At 44.4% G+C, this 21799-nt stretch overlaps 1 protein-coding gene across 2 annotated transcripts in view; it reads right to left on the bottom strand.

Moving 5' to 3' along the window:
- kremen1 (kringle containing transmembrane protein 1) overlaps positions 1-21799 on the bottom strand; it is a 66571-nt gene that overhangs the window by 11599 nt on the left and 33173 nt on the right. For both annotated transcript variants that reach the window (XM_059548676.1, XM_059548675.1), the window contains exon 3: positions 17041-17132. In XM_059548676.1, the coding sequence (XP_059404659.1) occupies positions 17041-17132 (92 nt within the window). The remainder of the gene's footprint in view (positions 1-17040; positions 17133-21799) is intronic.

Raw genomic sequence — 21799 nt, 5'->3', positions numbered from 1 at the left:
TGGGTGTTTCTTTTTTTCCAAAATACATTCATAAGTTCTTTTCTGTGCCACACCCTGCTGACTCAGCCAGGAACACTTTTAGTCGAGAGCTGAGATACACTCGAGGCAGAGGGGCTGAAATAATAAAGAGACGTCTTGTTATTGCTAATAAGACAGTCTGTCTTTCTGAATGTTTCAGCCAAACATTTTAATTCTGGCATCATTTGTTCACCACATTTATTCATCCACATGACATTCTTTTTTTCCATAGAGCCCAACAGGAGAAATTGTAATAATGTACTGGTCGCTGTTTTCCATGCAGCAACGATGAATAGGGATCTCATGCTTCAAAAAGGATGTAAAAGCACCATAATAGTATCATAAAAGTCAAAACAGAGGTTCCTTTTCAGGAACTCGAGCTGCGGCAAGCGCTTTGGGGAACGTCCCTGACGAGACCGACTCTGAATATCGTGTGCAATCTTTCCAATGGAAGGGCGTGACGTCACAGGCGGGGTGACGTAGCGACCAGGAAGCTATAAAGGCACCTGCCACGCAGCTGGCTTCAGCTTCTTGTCCTTCAGCAAGCGCTCTGTGTGTGCATGTCTTTCTGTTTTGTCAGTCTTGTTTATTGTCGTTTGTCAAAGAGCAAAGCTAAGACTAGGCATCTGAAGGGTGAATCCAGACCGCGTTCAGAGTTGCGTGTTCCTCCCTACTCAACAAAGCTAACGTTAGAGGCGGGGATACACACGGTCTGTGCGTAGTCTGCCCGGGATCAAAGTGTGCTGCGTATGATTTCACGTGCGCTTCGATCCCGGAGGACTCTCTTCGAGAAGTGAGCCTTTGCCAGCGTTCCTCGCGATGCCGGTCCCGCTTTCGCCGAGGCGAGCGGCGCCGGCATTTGTTGGGTTCGCAGATCGATCTGCTGGAAGGAATGGAGACGGGCACGTCCTTATCTCCTACCTTACCCACCAGATCTGCCCGATTCCGGGGTTCGGAAGCCCAAGCTTCGGTTCTTCCCCCCCGAGCATCGGGCTTGACACTCTGCCTTTCTTTTTCCGAGGAGATTGACACGGAGGGCGTCGGCGAGCTTGTAGTTGCACAAACATAAAGTTGCATAAGCACCAGTATACAACAAACAGTTTTATGTCTAACATTATACGGGCAGCTTTAATGAGCAGCTATTTAATCTCCGAGGGGATTAATATTATTTGTGTGACTAAGCTATTCGCGCGCTGTCGAGGCAACGTGTGTATTACATCATTTTCAGTTTTGATGTGAATTTTTCCATACCCGACCGCGTGTCTGGTTATTTAAACTCCATTTAATAAAGAGGAGTTAGTTCTATCACTGCAATGTGTATTGTATCACAATCTAGACCGTGTTTACTTGTCTGATTGTTTGATTATTTAAAATTCTGAGGAATATGATGACTTTGGAAAGTCAATATATCACTACAATGTGTACTTTATCACAATCTAGACCGTGTTTACTTGTCTGATTGTTGGATTGCATTGGATTCTGAGGAATCTAATGACTGTTATCTAACTTCGAGAAGTTCAATATATCACTTCAATGTGTATTGTATCACAATCCAGACCATACTTACTTGTCTGATTGTTTGATTGCATTAAATTCTGAGGAATATAATGACAGTTATTTGACTCATGAAGTTAGATGTACTGGAGGGACTGCTGGGCGGGAGCAGCCCCCTCCGCGTACAAACAGAGCATTGCCGCTTCGGGACCAGAGGCTGAGGCAACGCTCTGGGCCAGTGACTTCTCAGCTTAATCCAAATCTGATGGAGCGTACTTCAGGCTGGGAGGTCCACGGCCAAGAAGTCATGACGCATTTCGGTCACGACTACAGAGGGCGGCCCCTACTGGGGTAGAGCGGTGTCCACCTCATTACACAGTGACCGTCTCACCTCAGTGCCCTCGGGAGGTGGGTCTGCCAACCCTGCCAGAGTTTCAGGGTGCAGCGGCTTCCAGCGAGCACTGCTCTCAGTTATTTCCGCCCGTCAGCATAGCGGAGCTGAGATGCTCGCCGCCCCTTCGGGGGCCTTTTACACCAGAGGTCAGTCTCGAGAGACTGATTCCCTTAGTACATTAGTTAGCAGCGTGGAAACTACTGCCAAATGTATCTCAATGGGTCCTGCACACAGTAGAAAAAGGCTATCGCATTCAGTTCGGCCATCCACTGCTGACATTCAACGGGGTTACACCGACAATAGTCGGCCCCCGGCAGGCTCTGGTTATGGAACAAGAAGTGAATACCCTATTAAGGAAGGAGGCCATCAAGGTGGTCCCTCCTCTAGACAGGGGGTTTGCATCCGATCTTAGACTTATGTCATCGAACCTCTCAGTAATGTCACTGAAGTTCAAAATGCTCACTGTCAAACAGGTTTTAGCTCAAATCAGATCCGAGGACTGGCTTGTCACAATAGATCTCAAAGACACATACGTCCATATCCATCCTTCCACAACACAGGAAGTTTTTTAGATTTGCTTTCGGGGGCAAAGCCTACCAATATCGAGTACTTCCCTTTGGCCTTGCACTCTCACCCCGCACGTTCACAATATGTGTAGATGCGGCTCTGGTATCCCTCCGTATGCAGGGCATCCGCATTCTGAACTATATCGACGATTGGTTGATTTTAGCTCAATCAGAGCAAATGGCGGTTCGACATCGAGATGTCATTCTCGCACATATGGGGGAGCTGGGTTTGAGACTAAACGCCAAGAAGAGTGTACTTTCTCCAGTTCAGAGAACCACCTATCTAGGCGTAGTGTGGGATTCGACCACGATGCAGGCACGTCTGTCTCCTGCTCGGATAGAGTCGACCCTCACATCAGTCGAAAGAGTCAAAGAAGGCCAGTCACTCACTGTCAAACAGTTTCAGAGACTGTTAGGGCTTATGGCAGCTGTGTCCAACGTGATACATTTTGGCCTCCTGCACATGAGACCCCTACAGTGGTGGCTCAAGACCAAGGGATTTTCCCAGAGGGGAAATCCATTATGAACTATCAAGGTCACGCGGCGATGCCTTCGTGCCTTAGACATGTGGAAGAAACCTTGGTTCTTGAATCAGGGCCGGTGCTGGGAGCTCTTGGTCGCTGTGTAACGCTAGCGACAGATGCGTCCCTCACCGGTTGGGGTGCGGTCATGAGTGGCCACCCTGTCCGCGGTCTGTGGAGCGGTCGCCATCTGACATGGCATACCAGTTGTCTAGAGATGCTAGCTGTGCATCGAGCATTGAAATATTTCCTCCCAGACCTGAGAGGTCACCATGAGTTGGTGTGCACCGACAACACATTGGCGATTTCTTATATCAGTCACCAGAGAGATCTGCATTCGCGCCCCTTGTACAAGCTGGCACACCAGATCCTTCTGTGGTCCCAGGACAAACTCCTCTCATTCGGAGCAGTGTATATTCCTGGGAGATTGACTGTGGGAGCAGACATACTGTCGAGACAGGGGCCGAGGCCCGGGGGGCTTCACCCCGAGGTGGTGAAGTAGATATGAAGAGTTTTTGGACCTCTTTGCGACTCAAGAGATATCGCAATGTCCCCTCTGTTTCTCTCTAGTTCATCCAGCTCCTCTGGGACTGGACGCTATGGTACAGACCAGGCTGAGGCTTCATCTGTACACCTTTCCCCCTATCGCTCTGCTCCCGGGAGTTCTGGCGAGAGTACGCCGAGACGGGGTCCGTTTTCTATTACTAGCCCCGTTCTGGTCAGGCCCGTAATGGCTTGCAGATCTGATCTCTCTCCTCGACGGCTCTCCATGGGAGATTCCGATCAGGACAGATCTACTCTCTCAGGTGCAGGGCAAAATAATTCACCCTCGCCCGGAGTTGTGGAAGTTGTGGGTGTGGCCCCTGAGGGGGCACAGTTCATAGCTTCTGGTCTCTCAACCGAGGTTGTTGAGACCCTCCTCCAATCCAGAGCTCCCTCTACGAGGAAACTGTACGCCTCATGGTGCAGAGACCGCCAGCTTGACCCTGTTAACTGCCCAGTTGGTACAGTTCTTGAGTTTCTACAAGCTAGGCTCTATGCGGGGCTAACTCACTCCACCTTAAAGGTGTACGTGGCGGCCATAGCTGCTTACCACGTCCCTTACAACGGTCAATAAGTGGGTAGACACCCCGTAGTTACACATTTCCTCCACTGTGCACTGAGGCTGAGACCTCCAGTACGGTCCCGTATCCCCCCGTGGGACTTGGTTGTGGTGTTAGAGGCTCTCTGTAAAGCTCAATTCGAGCCAATTCAAGATGTATCAGATAGACATCTGACCCTTAAGACTGCCCTGTTACTGGCTATTACTTCTCTAAAGAGAGCTGGAGATCTTCAGGCCCCCTCGGTGGCCCCTACCTACTTAGACTTTGCCCCTGGTATGGCCAAAGCATTCTTATACCCTCGAGCGGGTTATGTTCCTAAAGTCATAAAAGCCATACTCCCGGCATCCCTGCCGGCGCTTGCTTCCCTACTCGAAGCTGAAGCCAGCTGCATGGCAGGTGCCTTTATAGCTTCCTGGTCACTACGTCACCCCGCCCGTGACATCACGCCCTTCCATTGGAAAGATTGCACACGATATTCAGAGTCGGTCTCGTCAGGGACGTTCCCCAAAGCGCTTGACGCAGCGTCTCGTTCCTTCAAGGAACCAGGGTTACATTCGTAACCTTGAGACGTTTTCAAACTCTGGTCCAGAAAGGTGAAATATTCAGTGAAAAAGCCTTTTTAAAAAAAGAATAATACTAATAAAATAGTAAATAAATGTGATTCAAATACATAAACACCTTACAGTACTATAGTAAGTTAAAATAAAAATGTAATAAAAATTAAAAATTTTCCAAATGATATCTTCTTTATCCATATAAATATGGATAAAGGTGGTCCCTCACATGAGGATGATACAATTTGGAGGATTGTGGCATCTGAATGTTCTACATTACAATTCAAAATGGGGTCAGTTATATGTTTTTTTTTTTGAGAGAGAGAGAAATTAATATTTTTATTCAGCAAGGATGGATTAAACTGATACTTCTATGTGACATCACAACTGCTCCTGGATGCATAAATTAACCAGGGATAAAATTTTCAGCAAATAAAGAAAAAATTTAATTCTGTTCATCATACAAAGCATGCATGTTTACGGAAGTTATGCAGACTGCTTCTATGAGACTTCTAAAGCACCTGTTTTAGTACTCACTATAGTACATGGAAAAAAGCAATCAGTACAAGAGTAATCAGTTATGTATTGCAGAAAAGAAAAACTGTAAAACTTTGGAGAGTGAGTAATTAATGACATAATTTTCTTTTATTTTCTTTTCTTTTTTTTTTTAGATTAGAAAACAATATTAACAGTCTAATTTTGTGTAGTCCATAAACAAACCCACACATAAGACTACGTCTAACCACAACAACAGGTTTATTCCACAGATGTATTCCTCTGGCTTTCATTAACACATCTTCGGTCTTGTCAACACCTCGTGCTCTCAAGGGGTATTCACACTGACAGCTATTTTATTACTGGAGGTCACTTAGTTGCCGTATTGTTGGTTGTGGTAGGCTTTAACATTACTGGTGGGCTGACAGTATCAATTAATAAATCAAAATCTCTTGAAATGCCCATGATTTCTTATTATGCCGGTGTACGTGGGTAGACATATAGAACAGTGGTCATATATAGCAGTGAAACTGCTCACCATCTTCTACCCCATTTCTGTTTTTTTAATAGTCAGTGTTGATACAGATATTTAGGGAGCAGGATGCGTGATGACAGATAAAATAATATCTATGTATAATGTCATTCTTTTTATTATTATTAAAAAATATACTAATGCACTAATGCATTTTTAAAATGCTATCATTAAATACAATTTAATGATAGCAAATAAGGTACACATAAAATTTAATTAAAAATTAATTTACATTCGAGGTTAATTTACACTTTGCATTTTAAAAAAAAATTAAATAAAATGAAATGATAAAACATTAATCACATATAACACAATAAAACGATTTACCCAAAAGTTTAAAAAAAATATTAAAAATTACATTTAATCAAAATTTACTCAAAACATTCTTTGAAAACTTCGATCTTGCTGGAAGTTGCTGCATCCCACTGCTGCTCATTGCATTAAGTTAAACTTTCTTCTACTTGACTCATTGCTACAAATACCTACACTTAATGTTACTTCAAATTATCATTTCACATTCACCGCTTTTGGGTAGAGCAGGGTTTTAAACACCATCAATTATCTTGTTTTAGTACTGCACTTCACAGTTTGGTGTAAAACACCTATAAAATGATTATCTTAAGCATCTGGCGTTTGGTGATTTGTTGGTTAATCATTCAAAAGAGTCCTCACATCCTCTTTTCTGCTTTTGGATCTGCTTGTCTGTCATTAATTCTGATACTAAAGTTGTTTTCCTGTTTTGGCAGGCTCCCTTCAGTTACAGACACTCTTATCCAGCCCAGAGTACATGTGGTTTGCTTTAATTTTTTTCTTCTTTTTTTTTTTTTTTACAGTTACGACACCTGGCTCTGCTTTGGAGTGAAATTAATTTGTTGATGTTGTGGATCATTCCATTAAAAAAAATACTATTAATATGCTTTCATTTTCTCCTCGGGGGTTTTGACAGTGCAGCTTTGTTTATGAGGCAGGCGTTTCTGACTGAGCTTTTGTTTGTGTTATGCTGCACTTTACCCATGACCCCTGTATCTATCATACATGTAGCAAGCAACTGAGATTTATACTGGGAGAGAAAAAGTGAGAATCAAAGGAACAAGTCAATGGGGTCGTTACAAACATCTTGAGTATAAATCTTCAGTTGGAGTACGACATGCAAGGAACACAAACAATACCAAAGGCCCTTTAACAGGGGACACACAAGCCCTGCTGTGCAACTTCACGGCATACTTTCCCATGTTGTGCATCTGCAAGGTGGCGAGCACATTGCACTAGTCGTGCCTGAGGCCATGTTACGACACAATTGAAGCTAAGATCAATGCTTTTCACCGCCACGGCCTTTAGGGAGTGACTGCATGCTTAATTAAAGATTGAGGGAGGCGTTCTCAATTGAAACAGAATAATTAAAGTGTTTTCAGAGGGCAGATGAGTGAAACAACAGTGAAAAGAGCTCTACAGATCTCATCTCCAATCCCTCGTTGGACTGGCCCTGGGTCATGAGGTACAGTGGCCCAAAGAATTTAAAAAGACAGAAGGGAATACAAAATATCACCTGTCTTTGATTTCCCAAAACACAAGAGGGTTCATCAACATCTGCTGAGTGGGGATTGCTGTTAATGAAGATTAACACATATTTATATGTATGTCATTTATATGTATTTCATCAGTCTGCTAAGTCAGTCATGAGATAAATGATGTCATGATAGAGAGGAGGGAATTCATATAACCATATAAAAATTTGATCTGCATTCAAGTCGCAAATGCAATCATCCACTGGAGCAGATGAATCAAAAACAGCATAACCAGTGCCGTCTTAATCCTGAGCAAGCAACTCTTAAGGTCAGTATTTTTAGGGAATAAAAACATACTGCCCAAAAACTGCAGCTCAATTCCTGAATGAATGACTCTGAGTGAATGAGTCGGTCTTTCTTTCTTTTATTTTTTGTAATTTTTTTTTTATAAAAACATAGAACACATCCAGTGCATTCCAGCTCCTGAACAAAAGCAGCTTAAGAGTGTTTTTAGTGAATCATTAGCATACATTCTGCCCAGTTTATTCGGATTTCCAAATGAATGACTCTTATGAGTCGGTTATCTTTAGTGATTCAAACACATAAAGAGGTTGTGCGTATTGTAAGGTTTGTTAGATTTAAATCACCGTAGTTTCTGACTGGTTGTTCATATGTGACCCTGGACCACAAAACCAGTCTTAAGTCGCTGGGGTATACTTTTAGCAATAAGCCAAAAAAACATTGTAGGGGTCAAAATTATTGAGTTTTCTTTTATGCCAAAATCATTAGGATATTGAGTAAAGATCATGTTCCACAAAGATATTTTGTACATTTCCTACCGTAGATATATCAAAACTAAATTTTTGATTAGTAATAGGCATTGCTAAGAATTCATTTGGACAACTTCAAAAGCGATTAGATTTTTTTGCACCCTCAGATTCCAGATAGTTGTATCTCGGCCAAATATTGTCCGATCCTAATAAACCATACATCAATGGAAAGCTTATTTATTCACATATGATAACATTTAGTTAGTTTCACTAAGTTGTTTTCACAGTAGCATTGAATATAAATTATCAAATTAATAAATAATAAAAACAAAGATTAAAACCTTAGATTACACTCCCATGCCTATTTGACAGTGTCAGTGAAGCATCTCTTCTCGTCTTCTCATCTGTTATTCTGGAAGGTTAAAGAGCATATCTAAACATCACCTTGAGCCAATCATCACACACACACCTGTGACTGATAACTGAGCATGATTATTGATTAAAGACCAAAAAAACACCTTTAACAGGTGCTGTTGTTGTTCACTTTAAGAAAATAAAGGAATGCAGCTGGTTCTCTTATGACTCTCACTTGACTCTTAGTCATCCCAGTTATTTGGCACCAAACCTACATGCTGAATATCTACTTACTATAAAAGATCAGAGTGAAATTAAACATGTCCCATCATGTTAATATGCACATCGAGTGATTTGAATCAGTGCCACAATGTAAAAAATATATAATAATTGTATTAGATCATTGCATGTTTTACAGGAAAATACAGTTTCTAAAACAAATGTCATATATTTTTTGTATATACATTAATTTTCTTTCCTTTGTAATTCTTTCTGGAATTTACTAGCAATTTCTAAAGTTAAAATTGTTTCAAAATAAATGTAAATATTTTAAGTGTATCAGCATACACATAAAAATCAAGCCCCACCATTACAGACAAGAAGACATATCTGTAGTTCTCTTACGAGAGCTCTCTCGTACTGCGTCTTAGCTAAGACGCTACGGGAAAAGTCTCTTTTCACGAAATACTGAAGCAAAAAATTATCCTTAATTTTGTATTTTTGTAAAGCGCATTTGCAGCAGTACACAGCCATAGGCGAGACGGCTCGTTCGCTCATTGTTCTGCGGCAACTGCACAGCCTATCGAGCGCGGGCTGATGCAACATCAGACCAATAAGGGACCGAAACGGGTGTGGCCCAACCTATAAAAGGAGCTCGAAAAGGCTGACTCACCTGATTTTTCATCTCTTCAGCGAAGCTCACGCATGTGTGTGTGTGTTCGCCCTGCGACACACACTCGTAAAAGAGCTCGCGTCTTTTTTAAGATGCCTTCCTGCGGCTCGTCAGAGCCCCACTCAGCGAGGGAGACCGGTACGTCATCTGTGTCTCCTGCCTGGGTGAAGAACATGCAGCACTTGCGCTCGCTGACGGCAGATGCCCCCACTGCGAGCTGTTGCCATGGTGACTCTGAGGACTCGCCTGGCCTTTTTCTCTGAGCCTGCATTCTCTGCTGCGCTGAGGCGCCGTAAAAGCATAGCTTCCAGCGGATTCCGGCTCAACCGAGCTCGCCGGTTCGCCCTGCTTCACCGGCCCCCCCTGCATCGCTTCCCGGTGGGCAGCGCCTGCTGTTTGCCGGCACGTCGTCCGAGGAAGCCGATCTCAGGGCCGCGTCGGGGGAAGAGGACACGCGCTCTCTGCTAGCTTCGGGCAGTGAGGGCTGGGCGAGCTCCGAGGATCTCGCGCCTTCTGCTCAGAAGCCCAGCAGACGAGCTGACATCGAGAAGGAGCCGGGGCGAATGCTCGTGTTGGCCGCGAGTGGTTTGCACCAGCGCCCCCCCTCTCGTTCCCGGCTGGATGGTATTTCCCTTTCGGATGAGCGTACTTCTCAAAGCCCGCCTCATTTCTTCCTGAGCTTCACGAAGAGGTGGCGAAGGCTTGGAACGCTCCATATTCAGCGCGAACTCGTTCGTCTGTCTCACTAGCATTCTCCACACTGATGATGCTAAAAACAGGAACTACCACTCACTTCCGCCGGTGGAACAGGCGATAGCGACGCACCTTTGTCCGCCCTCTGCTGGATGGCGGCAAAAGCAGTGTTGCCATCTAAAGCCTGCTGTGTGACGCTGCGTCGGCACTACTAACGATGGCTGCTTCATCGAAGCGCAGGTGTACGAGTTCCGCTGTGGCCGAGCTCTCACCCAAGCGCGCCGCTGTTTCAGTTCCAGGAATTGTGACTGTCTCAGCATTTTCTGCAATGCGCAAGCCTGCATAGTTGCCCGCTTGCCTGCACACAAAAGCCGTTATCACAACAGCTTCAGCAACGCAGCTCGAGACCCCCGTTCTCGCTCTACCGGCCGTCGGACCGCGGCAGAGGATTACGGTGAGGCCGGGAGCCCCGAAGCCATCCTAGGAAAGCCATCTATGCATGCTGCATGACGCTGCGTCGGCACTACACACGATGGCTGCTTCAACGAAGCGCCGGTGTACGAGTTCCGCTGTGGCCGGGCTCTCACCTAAGCGCGCCGCTGTTTCAGTTCCAGAGATTGTGACTGTTTCAGCGTTTTTTGCAATGCGCAAGCCTGTACGGTTGCCCGCTTGCCTGCACACGATAACCGTTATCACGGCTACCCAGATATTTCCCGAAAATGGTGTAAGTTCTGGTGTCCCTGCCACGGCCGATGGTGCTATAAATGTAGTGACGATGCCCACTGCTCAGTACCCATCTCGACATATAAGCACAGCCCTTCACAAAGGGCTCGCGCCCATAAAAGCGACTCTAGTCGATCACGCGCACTACATAGTAGACGTGCCCACTCCTCAGTGCCCACAATCACTATGTCACACACGTCATGTGGTTTCTGTAAAAACGAAACCCGTGCACGTTCGTTCGGCCACGGCCGATGGTGCTATAAATGTAGTGACGTTGCCCACTCCTCAGTGCCCATCTCCACATGTAAGCACAGCCCTGCACACAGGGCCTGCGCCCATAAAAGCGACTCAAGTCGATCGCGCACACTGCATAGTAAGCGTGCCCACCCCTCAGTGCCCACAATTACTATGTCACACGCGTCATGTGGTTTCTGTAAAAAACAAAACCCGTGCACGCTCGTCCGGCCACGGCCGATGGTGCTATAAATGCAGTGACGATGCCCACTCCTCAGTGCCCATCTCCACATGTAAGCACAGCCCTGCACACAGGGCTCGCGCACATAAGATCGACACAGATCGGTCGAGCGCGCCGCATAGTAAACGTGCCCACTCCCCAGTGCCCACATACACTATGTCACATACGGCGCGTGGCTTCTGTAAAAACGAGGCCCGTGCACGTACGCTCTGCACAGGCAGACAGCAAGTTGAAAGTGGTAAATGTGCACATATGCAGCCCACAGTTACTCGCAGACATATCAAGTCCCACGGGACCTGCTCAGCCTTCCCCCAGTCGGTTAAGCACCGGGACGGGGTCGAGGAGGAGAGATCTGCCCGCTGTGATCAGCGCGCTCCCCGCCTCAAATGCGCAGCACACCCGAGCGCCGCCATTGCCCGGTCAACAGAGCGCGCTTCGCATCCAGCCCTTAGCCGTTCATGCAGATGCATGGTCAGCGCTTCCAGGGGTTTTTGGATTGGGTGCTAGGCATTATAAAGAGAGGCTACTTGCTACAGTTTTTTTTTCGACACCCTCTGCGCTTTTCAGCGCGCGTCGAAACTACGGTCAAAACAGAAGTAGCACACATACTTCGGGCCGAAATAACAAAACTGTTGAGCAAAGGGGCTGTAGAGCCTGTGTCTCAAGCTCAAAGCGAGGGGGGGGCTGTACAGCAGATACTTTCTGGTGCCCAAGAGAGACGGGGGTCTCAGGCCCATACTGGATCTAAGACAGCTGAACAAGGCATTGATGAAACGCAGTTTCAAAATGCTTACGAGGTGCATGGATGCAGCGCTCGCTCCTCTCAGACTCAGAGGCATACGAGTGCTGAATTATTTGGATGACTGGCTGGTTCTGGCCCGATCACGAGCGGAGCTCGTGGACCACAGGGCCGTTTTACTCAATCACCTCGAGAAGCTCGGCCTCAGTGTCAATTGGGTTAAGAGTTCGCTGAACCCCAGTCAGACGATCCTGTTTCTGGGTATAGTTCTGAACTCGTGTTCCATGACGGCGCGGCTGTCACCACAGCGCACGATGGGCATTCAGAGCGCAGCGAGTTCTTTCCGCTGCGGCGCGACCGTTTTGCTCAAACACTGTCAAAAGATGCTGGGTCTCATGGCCTCAGCATCTCCGGTTCTGCGGCTGGGCCTGCTCCGCATGCGCCCCCTGCAGTTCTGGCTGAAGGCTCGGGTGCCGCGCAGAGCGTGGGCGTCTGGCCGGCTGCATTTTAAGGTCGATCAGAGCTGTGTTGCGGCTCTAGCACCTTGGACAGCGAACGGCTAGAAACCGATCAGGTGTAAGCCTGGGGACTTCCCCGAGTGTGAAAATGGTGTCGACGGACGCCTCCACTTCGGGCTGGGGAGCGCTGCTCGAAGGCAGACCGTCCTTTGGCCTATGGTCAGAACGGGAAAAGCTCCATCATATCAACTGCCTGGAAATGCTGGCAGTGGAGAACGCGCTGACGCGCTTTTGTCCCCATATCAAGGATCACCATGTCGTAGTCCGTGCGGACAACATGTCCGTGGTGTCCTACATAAATCGCCAGGGCGGTCTCGGGTCCCGAAACCTGTGCAGGCTGACGGAACGCCTCCTGGTTTGGGCTCAGCGCAACGTACGCTCGCTGAGAGCAGTGCATGTGCCTGGACTGCAGAATCTGGGTCCAGACAGGCTGTCCAGAGGCAATGTTCCTACGGGCGAATGGTCTCTACACCCGCAAACAGTCCGGCTGTTGTGGGAGAGATTTGGCATGGCGGAGGTGGACCTCTTTCCGTCCCACGAAAACGCTCACTGCCCCACGTTCTTTTCCAAGAAAGAAAGCGCGCTGTCACGGAGATGGCCGTGCTGCCCGCTTTATGCGTTCCCTCCCGTCTCCCTCCTTCCACAGGTGATAGAACGGGTGAGAGAAACGAGATGTTCAATACTGCTTGTAGCACCTCTTTGGAAGAACCAACCATGGTTCCAGATGTCGCCCCGTGGCCGGTACCGTTGAGGAGGGACCTCCTCTCGCAGGCCAGGGGCTCGATTTGGCACCCTTAACCGTTGTGGTCCCTCCATGTGTGGGCGCTCAACGGTTACCCGCTGATCTCGCAGTGGGAGTGCTAAATACCATCACTCAGGCTAGAGCTCCGTCGACACGACGTCTGTATGCCTCGAAGTGGTCGGTGTTCTCCAGCTGGTGCACAGCTCGAGGTTATTCACCCCTTAGTTGTGAGGTGACGGAGGTCCTCTCCTTCCTACAGGAGCTGTTGGATAAGGGCAGAGCCCCATCCACGCTCAAAGTTTATGTGGCGGCCATCGCGGCGTTTTCTGAAACGGCGTCCGGTCAGTCAATAGGAAGGAACGATTTAGTCATCCGGTTCCTCAGAGGAGCTAGGAGGCTGAATCCTCCCAGACCTCCGTCAGTCCCTATGTGGGACCTCGCGGCGGTTTTGGAGGCCTTGAAGGGTCCCCCTTTTGAGCCTATCCAATCGGTTAGCCTTCAGCATCTGTTGTTCAAGACAGTATTCTTGTTGGCTCTCGCTTCTGTGAAGCGTGTGGGTGATTTGCACGCGCTCTTGGTGAGCCAGTCGTGCTTGGAGTTTGGGCCCAATGACTCAAGGGTCATACTCAAACCTAGGCACGGTTATGTGCCGAAATCCCTCAACACACCGTTTCGGGCTCAGGTTATTGCCCTGTCTGCCCTGCCGGTGTCAGGGGAGGATGGAGACTCGAGTCTTCTTTGCCCTGTCAGGGTTTTAAGAGCTTATGTGTCTCGCTCTGCTGCCTTTCGGCAGATGGAGCAGCTGTTTGTCTCGTTCGGTGGACGTTCCAAGGGAATGGCTGTTTCGAGACAGACTCTATCCAGATGGATAGTTGACGCCATAGCATTAGTTTACGCTTCCAGGGGCCTTCAGTGCCCGTTGGGCGTCAGAGCACACTCCACAAGAGGCGTCGCCTCATCGTGGGCGTGGTCTACTGGGGTCTCCTTGCAGGATATATGTATGGCGGCAGGTTGGGCCTCGCCATCTACATTTATCAGGTTCTATAACCTGGAGGTCCCCGCCTTGTAAGCAAGGCTGTTGTCGGTATAGTCGAATCAGGGCCCTGAGGGGAATTCTGAGTTCACGAGCGCTATGCGCTGCCGACTGTTATATGGGCAGTATTGCGTAAGACCCGCATTGCCACATTGGTCAGGCCTTGCCTCGGCTGTGTGATGTCATATTGCCGCATCTACGGATGCTGCTAGATATAGGACGGAGGGCTTTTTCCCTTTTCTGTCCTGGACTCTCTGTGAGTCCCTCAGGTGACTGTGCACTGTAAATCCTGGGCGTTGCTTCAGGTTTATTGGTGTGTGATCCCTGCGCGCACGGCGTTTTACATTGGGTTCCCGTAGCGTCTTAGCTAAGACGCAGTACGAGAGAGCTCTCTTAAGAGAACGGGCGAACACACACACACATGCGTGAGCTTCGCTGAAGAGATGAAAAATCAGGTGAGTCAGCCTTTTCGAGCTCCTTTTATAGGTTGGGCCACACCCGTTTCGGCGGGAAGTGGCAAGAAGGGCCCGTAGCGTCTTAGCTAAGACGCAGTACTCGTTCGCTCTTCTAGAGAGAACCGAGGTTACGTTTAGTAACCGAGTACGTTTTTCTACATCCCTTTTCTAGATAATATGAAATAATGAATAAATATGTGTATATGTGTTGATAAAAGATACAATAAGTCTATAGAGACGGTTAACATGACCAGACATATAAGACAGGTTACTGTTATTCAGAGGGGGAAAAAACACCTAAAGAGAACAAACAAGGGCAAATATCTACCTCTCTCATACATACTGAAAAGAATAAGTGTCATTTTGCACTTGACAGCATGCCTAATGGAGATTGGGGTAAATTCTGTTCTTTCATCCCATGTAATAAATAGGGAAACAGCTTAAGGTGCACGTACGCGTGTCGATTGTGATGCTACAATTGTGCCGACTGCTTTCTGATTTTACAACATAACGACTGCCTGGAGCTAAAAAGGCCAACAAATCGTCTTGCTTTCATTGCCAGCATTGTGGGCATCGTGGCTTTAGGGCACCACCCAAGACCCAAGACCCATCTAATGATACCCAAGCCGAAACGGGAGCATATGAAGGGCTGTACTTGATATGGGCGATGCCCTGAAAACTGACGGGAATCTGGGACATGAAAAAAAAAAAAAAAGATGGGTTACAAGCCGGTAAATACAAACACATTTAAGGTAAACCAGACCCAAATCAGTGAGCCTAACACAGAAGACAACTGGCTGTCACAAAAGCTGTCCTAAATTTGCCTGCCACTGAAGACAGTCTCAGCCTAGAGAGGCATTAGTTGGGTGGGCTTTGTTAGCTCCACTCAGGCACAGAGATAAGGCACATCCAGACAGATTAATGTGTGTATGGCACTTTTTGAGAAATGGGTCAGTGAGTGTAATTGTACTGGACAGTGGGTATGGCTCTTTTTTGATCAACTGGAGATTAAGCTAAAGTCAAGCATCACAACCCCTGAGATGGGCTATGAACTCTGAAACGCAGGCCTCAAACTAGTATGGAAAACCAAAATAGAATACATGATGGATGGCCAAACGAACATTGCCAACTAGATTTTTTTTAATTTTTCTGAAGAAAAAGTGAGTTGTGTGAAAAGTAAAAAGCAGTTTAAAGGTGGTCTCAGTGATTTTTAAAAAAGTTTAAAACGTAAAGTTCGAGATTTTGAAAAACACAAGGATGGAAGTGCCATCTTTTTTAGTATAGCATTCATCTGTGTAGTTTAACTTTCAGCCAATAAAAGATTGAAAATACACCACCATTCAAAATAAACAAGTTTGTGTGGACAGGGCTTTAGACATAATGAACTAAGTACAATAAAACAATATGATATTTTGAACTGACTGTATTTTCCATCCCTCACTGCAGAAATGATCCAAAATGACTTTGGAAACACAAATTCCCGAAATAATTTAAGTATATTAAGCATGAATTACTCCAGCGGTTATTAAATGCATTTTTTTTTTTTGTATTATTATTTTTAATCACATTATTATTTTTATTATTATTATTATTATTTTAGTAACTGAACTAGATTAACATTAAATTGACCATCCTTATTTATACATTTACTTATCACGAATGATATACACTGTACTGAGAAGCTGTAAAATTTTCAAATGTACTGGAAGTGAACTTCAGACTAAGCTATAACTACTGAGATTGATTCAATAGATGTATGCAATAGCTGTACAGTTTTGTATTCACACTCTACCCATCCTGTGATACTATGTGTCAGCTCTTGTTTATGGGTTGTGATTAGTGAGATGAAACTGAGGAGCAGGGGCTATCGTATTACATACACACACATTCTGTTTCTCTGCCAGTACAGTAGAAAACACGCTTAGTGGGATTATACAAATCTGACTGACAGGAAAATGAGTTAGTACTCGTATACACATGCACACACATACATGCCCGTGAGACACACACAGAAAGACTTACTTATACGAAGAATTAAAGAAAGAAAGAAAGAAAGAAAGAAAGAAAGAAAGAAAGAAAGAAAGAAAGAAAGAAAGAAAAGAATCTGTCTGCACTAATTGTATGAAACAATGTTGAATACAGGTTGAATTATTATTGAATTAATTATCAATCTAATGTTTTGAAGTAAACACATACTTTCAGTACACACACAAACTCTTGTATACAGTCTCTGGGTGGAGACCACAAAAAAAATCAAGTGATGACAAGCACCACAAACATATCTGTGCATGCTGGGACAGTGTGATTTCTGATGGAGCAATTAGAGTCCTTTCCAAAAAGGTGGAATTGCATCAGTTTTATAATCCAGATAATGGGAACTCAAAGTTTTTTGGCCTAGTTCCTAATGTAGCTTTTGCTCATTGTTTATTGTCAGTTCTATGTTATTTTCACTTCAAACTCTTACTTTGACAAGTCGGAATATCACAGTATTTCCAGTAGATTCCATCCTCGAGATCTGCGATGTAACACCATGGCCGAACATCTCCATCTGGGTTCCTGTGCGAGAAAGACAGACTGTTAAAATCACTGTTAGGGAAGTGACTTTGAACAAAACGTTTTTGAATTAAAGTGATCAGATTTAATTGGCCAGATCTGACAAAAAATTTTGATCGGATTGTAAGGGGTGGTTTATTCCTTTTTTGAAGTCCAAGCGAGAGGACATGTAAACACTTGATCGGATTAAAATAAGAATCTGGAAAGTACTGCGCATGTTCAGTGACATAGAAATAGAGTAATGATATATGACGCGTGGAACGAGCTGTTCTTCCTAGTGAATAAATAAAACTCATACTTATAAAACTCCCCTTTCACTCAGCGTCTGTGAAGTGGAGCAGCAGTCCTTGTTTAAAGGTGCCATAGAATACATTGATACAACATTTAAAATTGTTCTCTGATGTCCCCATTGTGTATGTAAAGTTTTATCTCAACTTTCTATCTCAACTTTATCACAGACTTTATAGCTTCTTGAAATTGCCACTTTAAGGTATGAGCCAAAACGCTGTTTATGTGTATGTCCCCTTTAAATGATAATGAGCTGATGCCCCCGCCTCCCTTCCAGTGTTGCCAAGTTCGCAGTTTTCCCACGGAATTGGGCTACTTTAACACTGTTGCTACGGGTGGGTTATTTCATGTCCGCGGGGGGATTTGTTGTGAAAACCTGGCAACCCTCTCTTCTCAGAAGAGTGCGGAGCTTCAAGAGTTCACGGGCATACCAGTGTTACTGTGACTGTGTTACTGACCTCACAAACTGCTACTAAACGCAATTTTTAACTACCACATTTGTATTCACGATCATTCTGGTAGCACGTGAAGGCAAAATCAGTGAAAACGGGTAGAGACAATGGTAGCTTTAACAACACTAGCCTTACAGAGAGCCAAAAAGCTCTTTTGGAAAACAAAATATGATGTGTGATAGTTACTTTGTCTAGAGTCCGGACGTTTGTGCTTGAAGCGTTGATATCTATCCCTCTTTCAGAATCAATCTTTGCACAACTTCAGCGCTGAACTGACCCTTGTTTGTGAGGCAGTCAAGTCCGGTGTAAAATGCTAGCACAAAGTATAGGACCTTTCAATTTTTTTTCTGGGACATTTCCTCTGAAAATGAAATTTAACCACCATGTCCTCAGCGGTCTATGGAGACTCCTATGTTCGTTGGTGCATCCCAACACACAACACTTTTAATGGCTCTTTGGCACTGACATAGTATCTCCAGCAGCTACAGCAAGAGAACAGTAATGGCGGACCGCTGCTTCTCACTCAGGGCTGTGTATATGCTAATAGGTCAGAGAGTGTTTTCAAATGGGCGACACTTTCACCGACTATGTTGTCATAATCTGGAACTGCTCATGTGGAGAGACTTATATTATTAAACAATGAGTTAGTGGATTTTTACCATTATAGGCTGGTTGTTGTCACACCCTGCGGCCACACAACTGTGTTCAAACACCTTATAAAAGTGATTTTAGCATAATATGGCACCTTGAAGACTTTTTTGGTTTTACCAACAGACGACTGGTTTTGGGCGCCTGAGGGGGCACTTTTACTGCTTTATAAAATAAGCAGCATTGCACAACAGTTAATGTGCTGGTTGTCGCCTATAGGACCTGAAGTAGATAAATACCAAGTGTGCTTTTTAAAACAGTGTGCGACAACAGCAGGAAACTCTGTTTATAAATGCAGTGTGCACATGTCAAAAGATTAAATCCAATCAGAAGCTTGTGACATATAAACGCGCATATCAACCCGATCAATTTATTTAGCGTTCATGTAAACACTACATTCGGATTCATCAATTAGAATGAATTCATTCCTATGGAAGCAAAAAGTGTCCATGTAAACGTACCTAGTGAATAATTCATTCAAGTGATTTGTTCAAAAAATGATTCAAATGAATCAGTGAATTTTTTATTAACCATATTACTTAAATTAACTCTCTTGTTTCTCTGGCACATAAGGTCTACACTACTGTTCAAAAGTTTGGAGTCTGTAAAATGTGTTAATATTTTGAAACAAATCTCTTATCATGCATTTGATTAAATATACAGTAAAAAGAGTAATATTGTGAAATTTTGTTACAGTTTAAAATAAAACTTTTCTATTGTAATATATTTTAAAATGTAATTGATTCCCATAATGCAAAGCTGAATTTTCAGCATCATTCTTCAATGTCACATGATCCTTCAGAAACCATTTTAATATGCTGATTTGAAGAAACATTTTTCTTATTATCAATGTTACAAATAGTTGTGCTGCTTGATATGTTTGTGGAAACTGTGATACATTGGTGTTATTGTACTTTGATGAATTGAACACTCAAAAGAACAGCATATATTTGAAAGATATATTTTTGTAACATTTGAAATGTCCTTATTGTCACTTTTGATCAATTTAATGAATCCTTGCTGAATAAAAGTAATCATATTCTAAAATAAAAAGTAATTTATAACAACACTACCTAATTTTGAATGGTATAGCGTCTTCTTAGTTCTTCTTAGCTAATTTTTCACAAGAAGCTATTAAAAAACAACTGAAAGATTTTCACGCTACTGAAAAAATGTCAAGATAGTAGAGTCGCTGCTTTTGGTTAGTTACAGCAGATAATTTAGTTCAAGCGTAGCTGTCACTAAAGAGAAAAGCCTTTTAAAAGGTTGTCAGTCAGACAGAAACACCCCCTACAGCGGAAACCTATGTGCTTTATTGAGCCTCTTTCTCTCCCTGCCCTGTCCATCCAAGCATGTCCAACTCGCCGTCTACGAGAGGGCCTGGGGAAGGGCTTTGTTCCTTTCCAGACAGTGACCTGCGGAGTTCTTCGGCTTTGTCTGCTTCAAAACCCCTTTAAGCTCTCTGGTGTGTACTTTAAACCTTGATGCCCAAACCCTAAAAAGCCTTCAAACAGGGTATTGATTACAACTGCACAGCCAGACGAGGCACTGATTGGTTGATTTCTTCATGAACTGAACATTCATCATAAAAAACTCTGACCGAATCCCCCTTCACGTGCACTACGGGTGCCCACACCATCAGAAACAACGATAATTGCGAGAAAAGCTATTCTTCTTGTCTTTTAGGAGTCACAATGCAACATCTCGAGCTCGACCCTGAGGCGACAGCTATCTGATTTCAGCCATTGTGAGGTGGAATCAAAAGGGTGTGCCACGGTCTTTTCTTCCCCTATCAAAAACACTTTCCAGCTTCTCTTCTTCTCTCTTTACAACAGGAAAGTGTATTGAGTGAAGCGTCTTTTCATGTGCTTTCTTTTTTGTGTGCGGGGAAACTTAACCTTAGGTTGGAGTCAGCTAAACATCTCCAATTTTCTCTCCTTTCTTTTCTTTTCTGTTGAGGAGAATGAGATCTGGCCTGCTAACAAACCAGTCTGGTTTTGGAGCCGAGTGTGTATTTCGACCATCAAGATCAACAAACCCCTACGCCTGATGGGATTTTCATTATGACTCTTGAAATAATGGCATAATGGCTACTTTGCATAGCTTTTTTGAATAATGTATTCTCCTCTTCAGGAAAGACACCTGTTTGGAGTTGAAGTCTTGAGGGCAATTGAGGTTCAGTGGAGAAGATTAGATTATAAGAGGAATCTGTCTTGTTGGCAGACATATATAAACATACTCATACTTTGTGCCAGGTTTCTATATGGCTTAATTCGATCCTGGCTGCCTCTGGGGTCATACGGCAAGCATTTAATGGAAGTTCACACACAAAAATAAAAATGTTGTCAGCATTTACTCACCCTCATGTTGTTCCAAACCTGCATAACTCTATATCTTCTGTAGAACTCAAAAAGTGAAGTTTTGAAGAATAGCTTTGGACACTCATTTTAATAAAAGTGGATGAGAACTGGGGCCTGCCAAGCTCCAAAATTATTTTTAAAAAAAGTACAATAAAAATGGTCGGTACTACTCATATACTACATTACAAATCTTCTGAAGCCATGTAACAGATGAAATTTAAATTGCTATGCGCTGATAGCTCTTCTTGGCACGTACTCTAAACTGTAAACAAATAGTTCTCCTGAAGAGGATCTTTTCAATGAATCACGTCACAAATCTCCATGATTCGTTCATGAACTGAACTGATCTGGGGTGCGTTTCCCAAAACCATAGTTGCTAACCTGTTAGGAACTTAGCTGGTTGGCAATGGGAAATTGCATTGCAACCAACAAAGTTGCTAACTTAGTTAGCAACTATGGTTTTGGGAAACGCACCCCTGGTCCTTGAGTTCAACTCAATAACTCAAACACGAGTTAGTAACCATTAACAGCTCACTGGAGGGGAAGATGATGAGTAAATAACTGAAATTCTGATCTGTTCATCAAACAAAACCATATCATATAACTATTGTCTGTTTACAAGTCATATTAATTACTTTTATGATAATTACATACTGATTCCGAGTACTTTTTTATGCTTGAAAGCGGTGGTCCCAGTTCAGTCAGTTCATTTCTATCAGTGCAGTGCAGCAAAATTTTCTTTTTGTATTCTATGCAAGACTCATTCAGTGTTAGAATGAGATGTGATGAGAAAATGATGGCAGAATTTTCGTTTTTTTCCCCATTAACTAATCCTTTAATTCATCTGTTTAAAAACCTCTAATCAATCACCCTCCTTCCCTCAAAGGTGAGAGCAAAGCATAGCCACAGAAAATGCAGTGCT

The sequence above is a fragment of the Carassius carassius genome, chromosome 4, assembly GCF_963082965.1.
Source record: "Carassius carassius chromosome 4, fCarCar2.1, whole genome shotgun sequence".
NCBI classification, from domain to species: Eukaryota; Metazoa; Chordata; class Actinopteri; order Cypriniformes; family Cyprinidae; genus Carassius; species Carassius carassius.
Note: the sequence above shows the minus strand (reverse complement) of the source record. Positions and strands in the feature narration are given on the sequence as shown.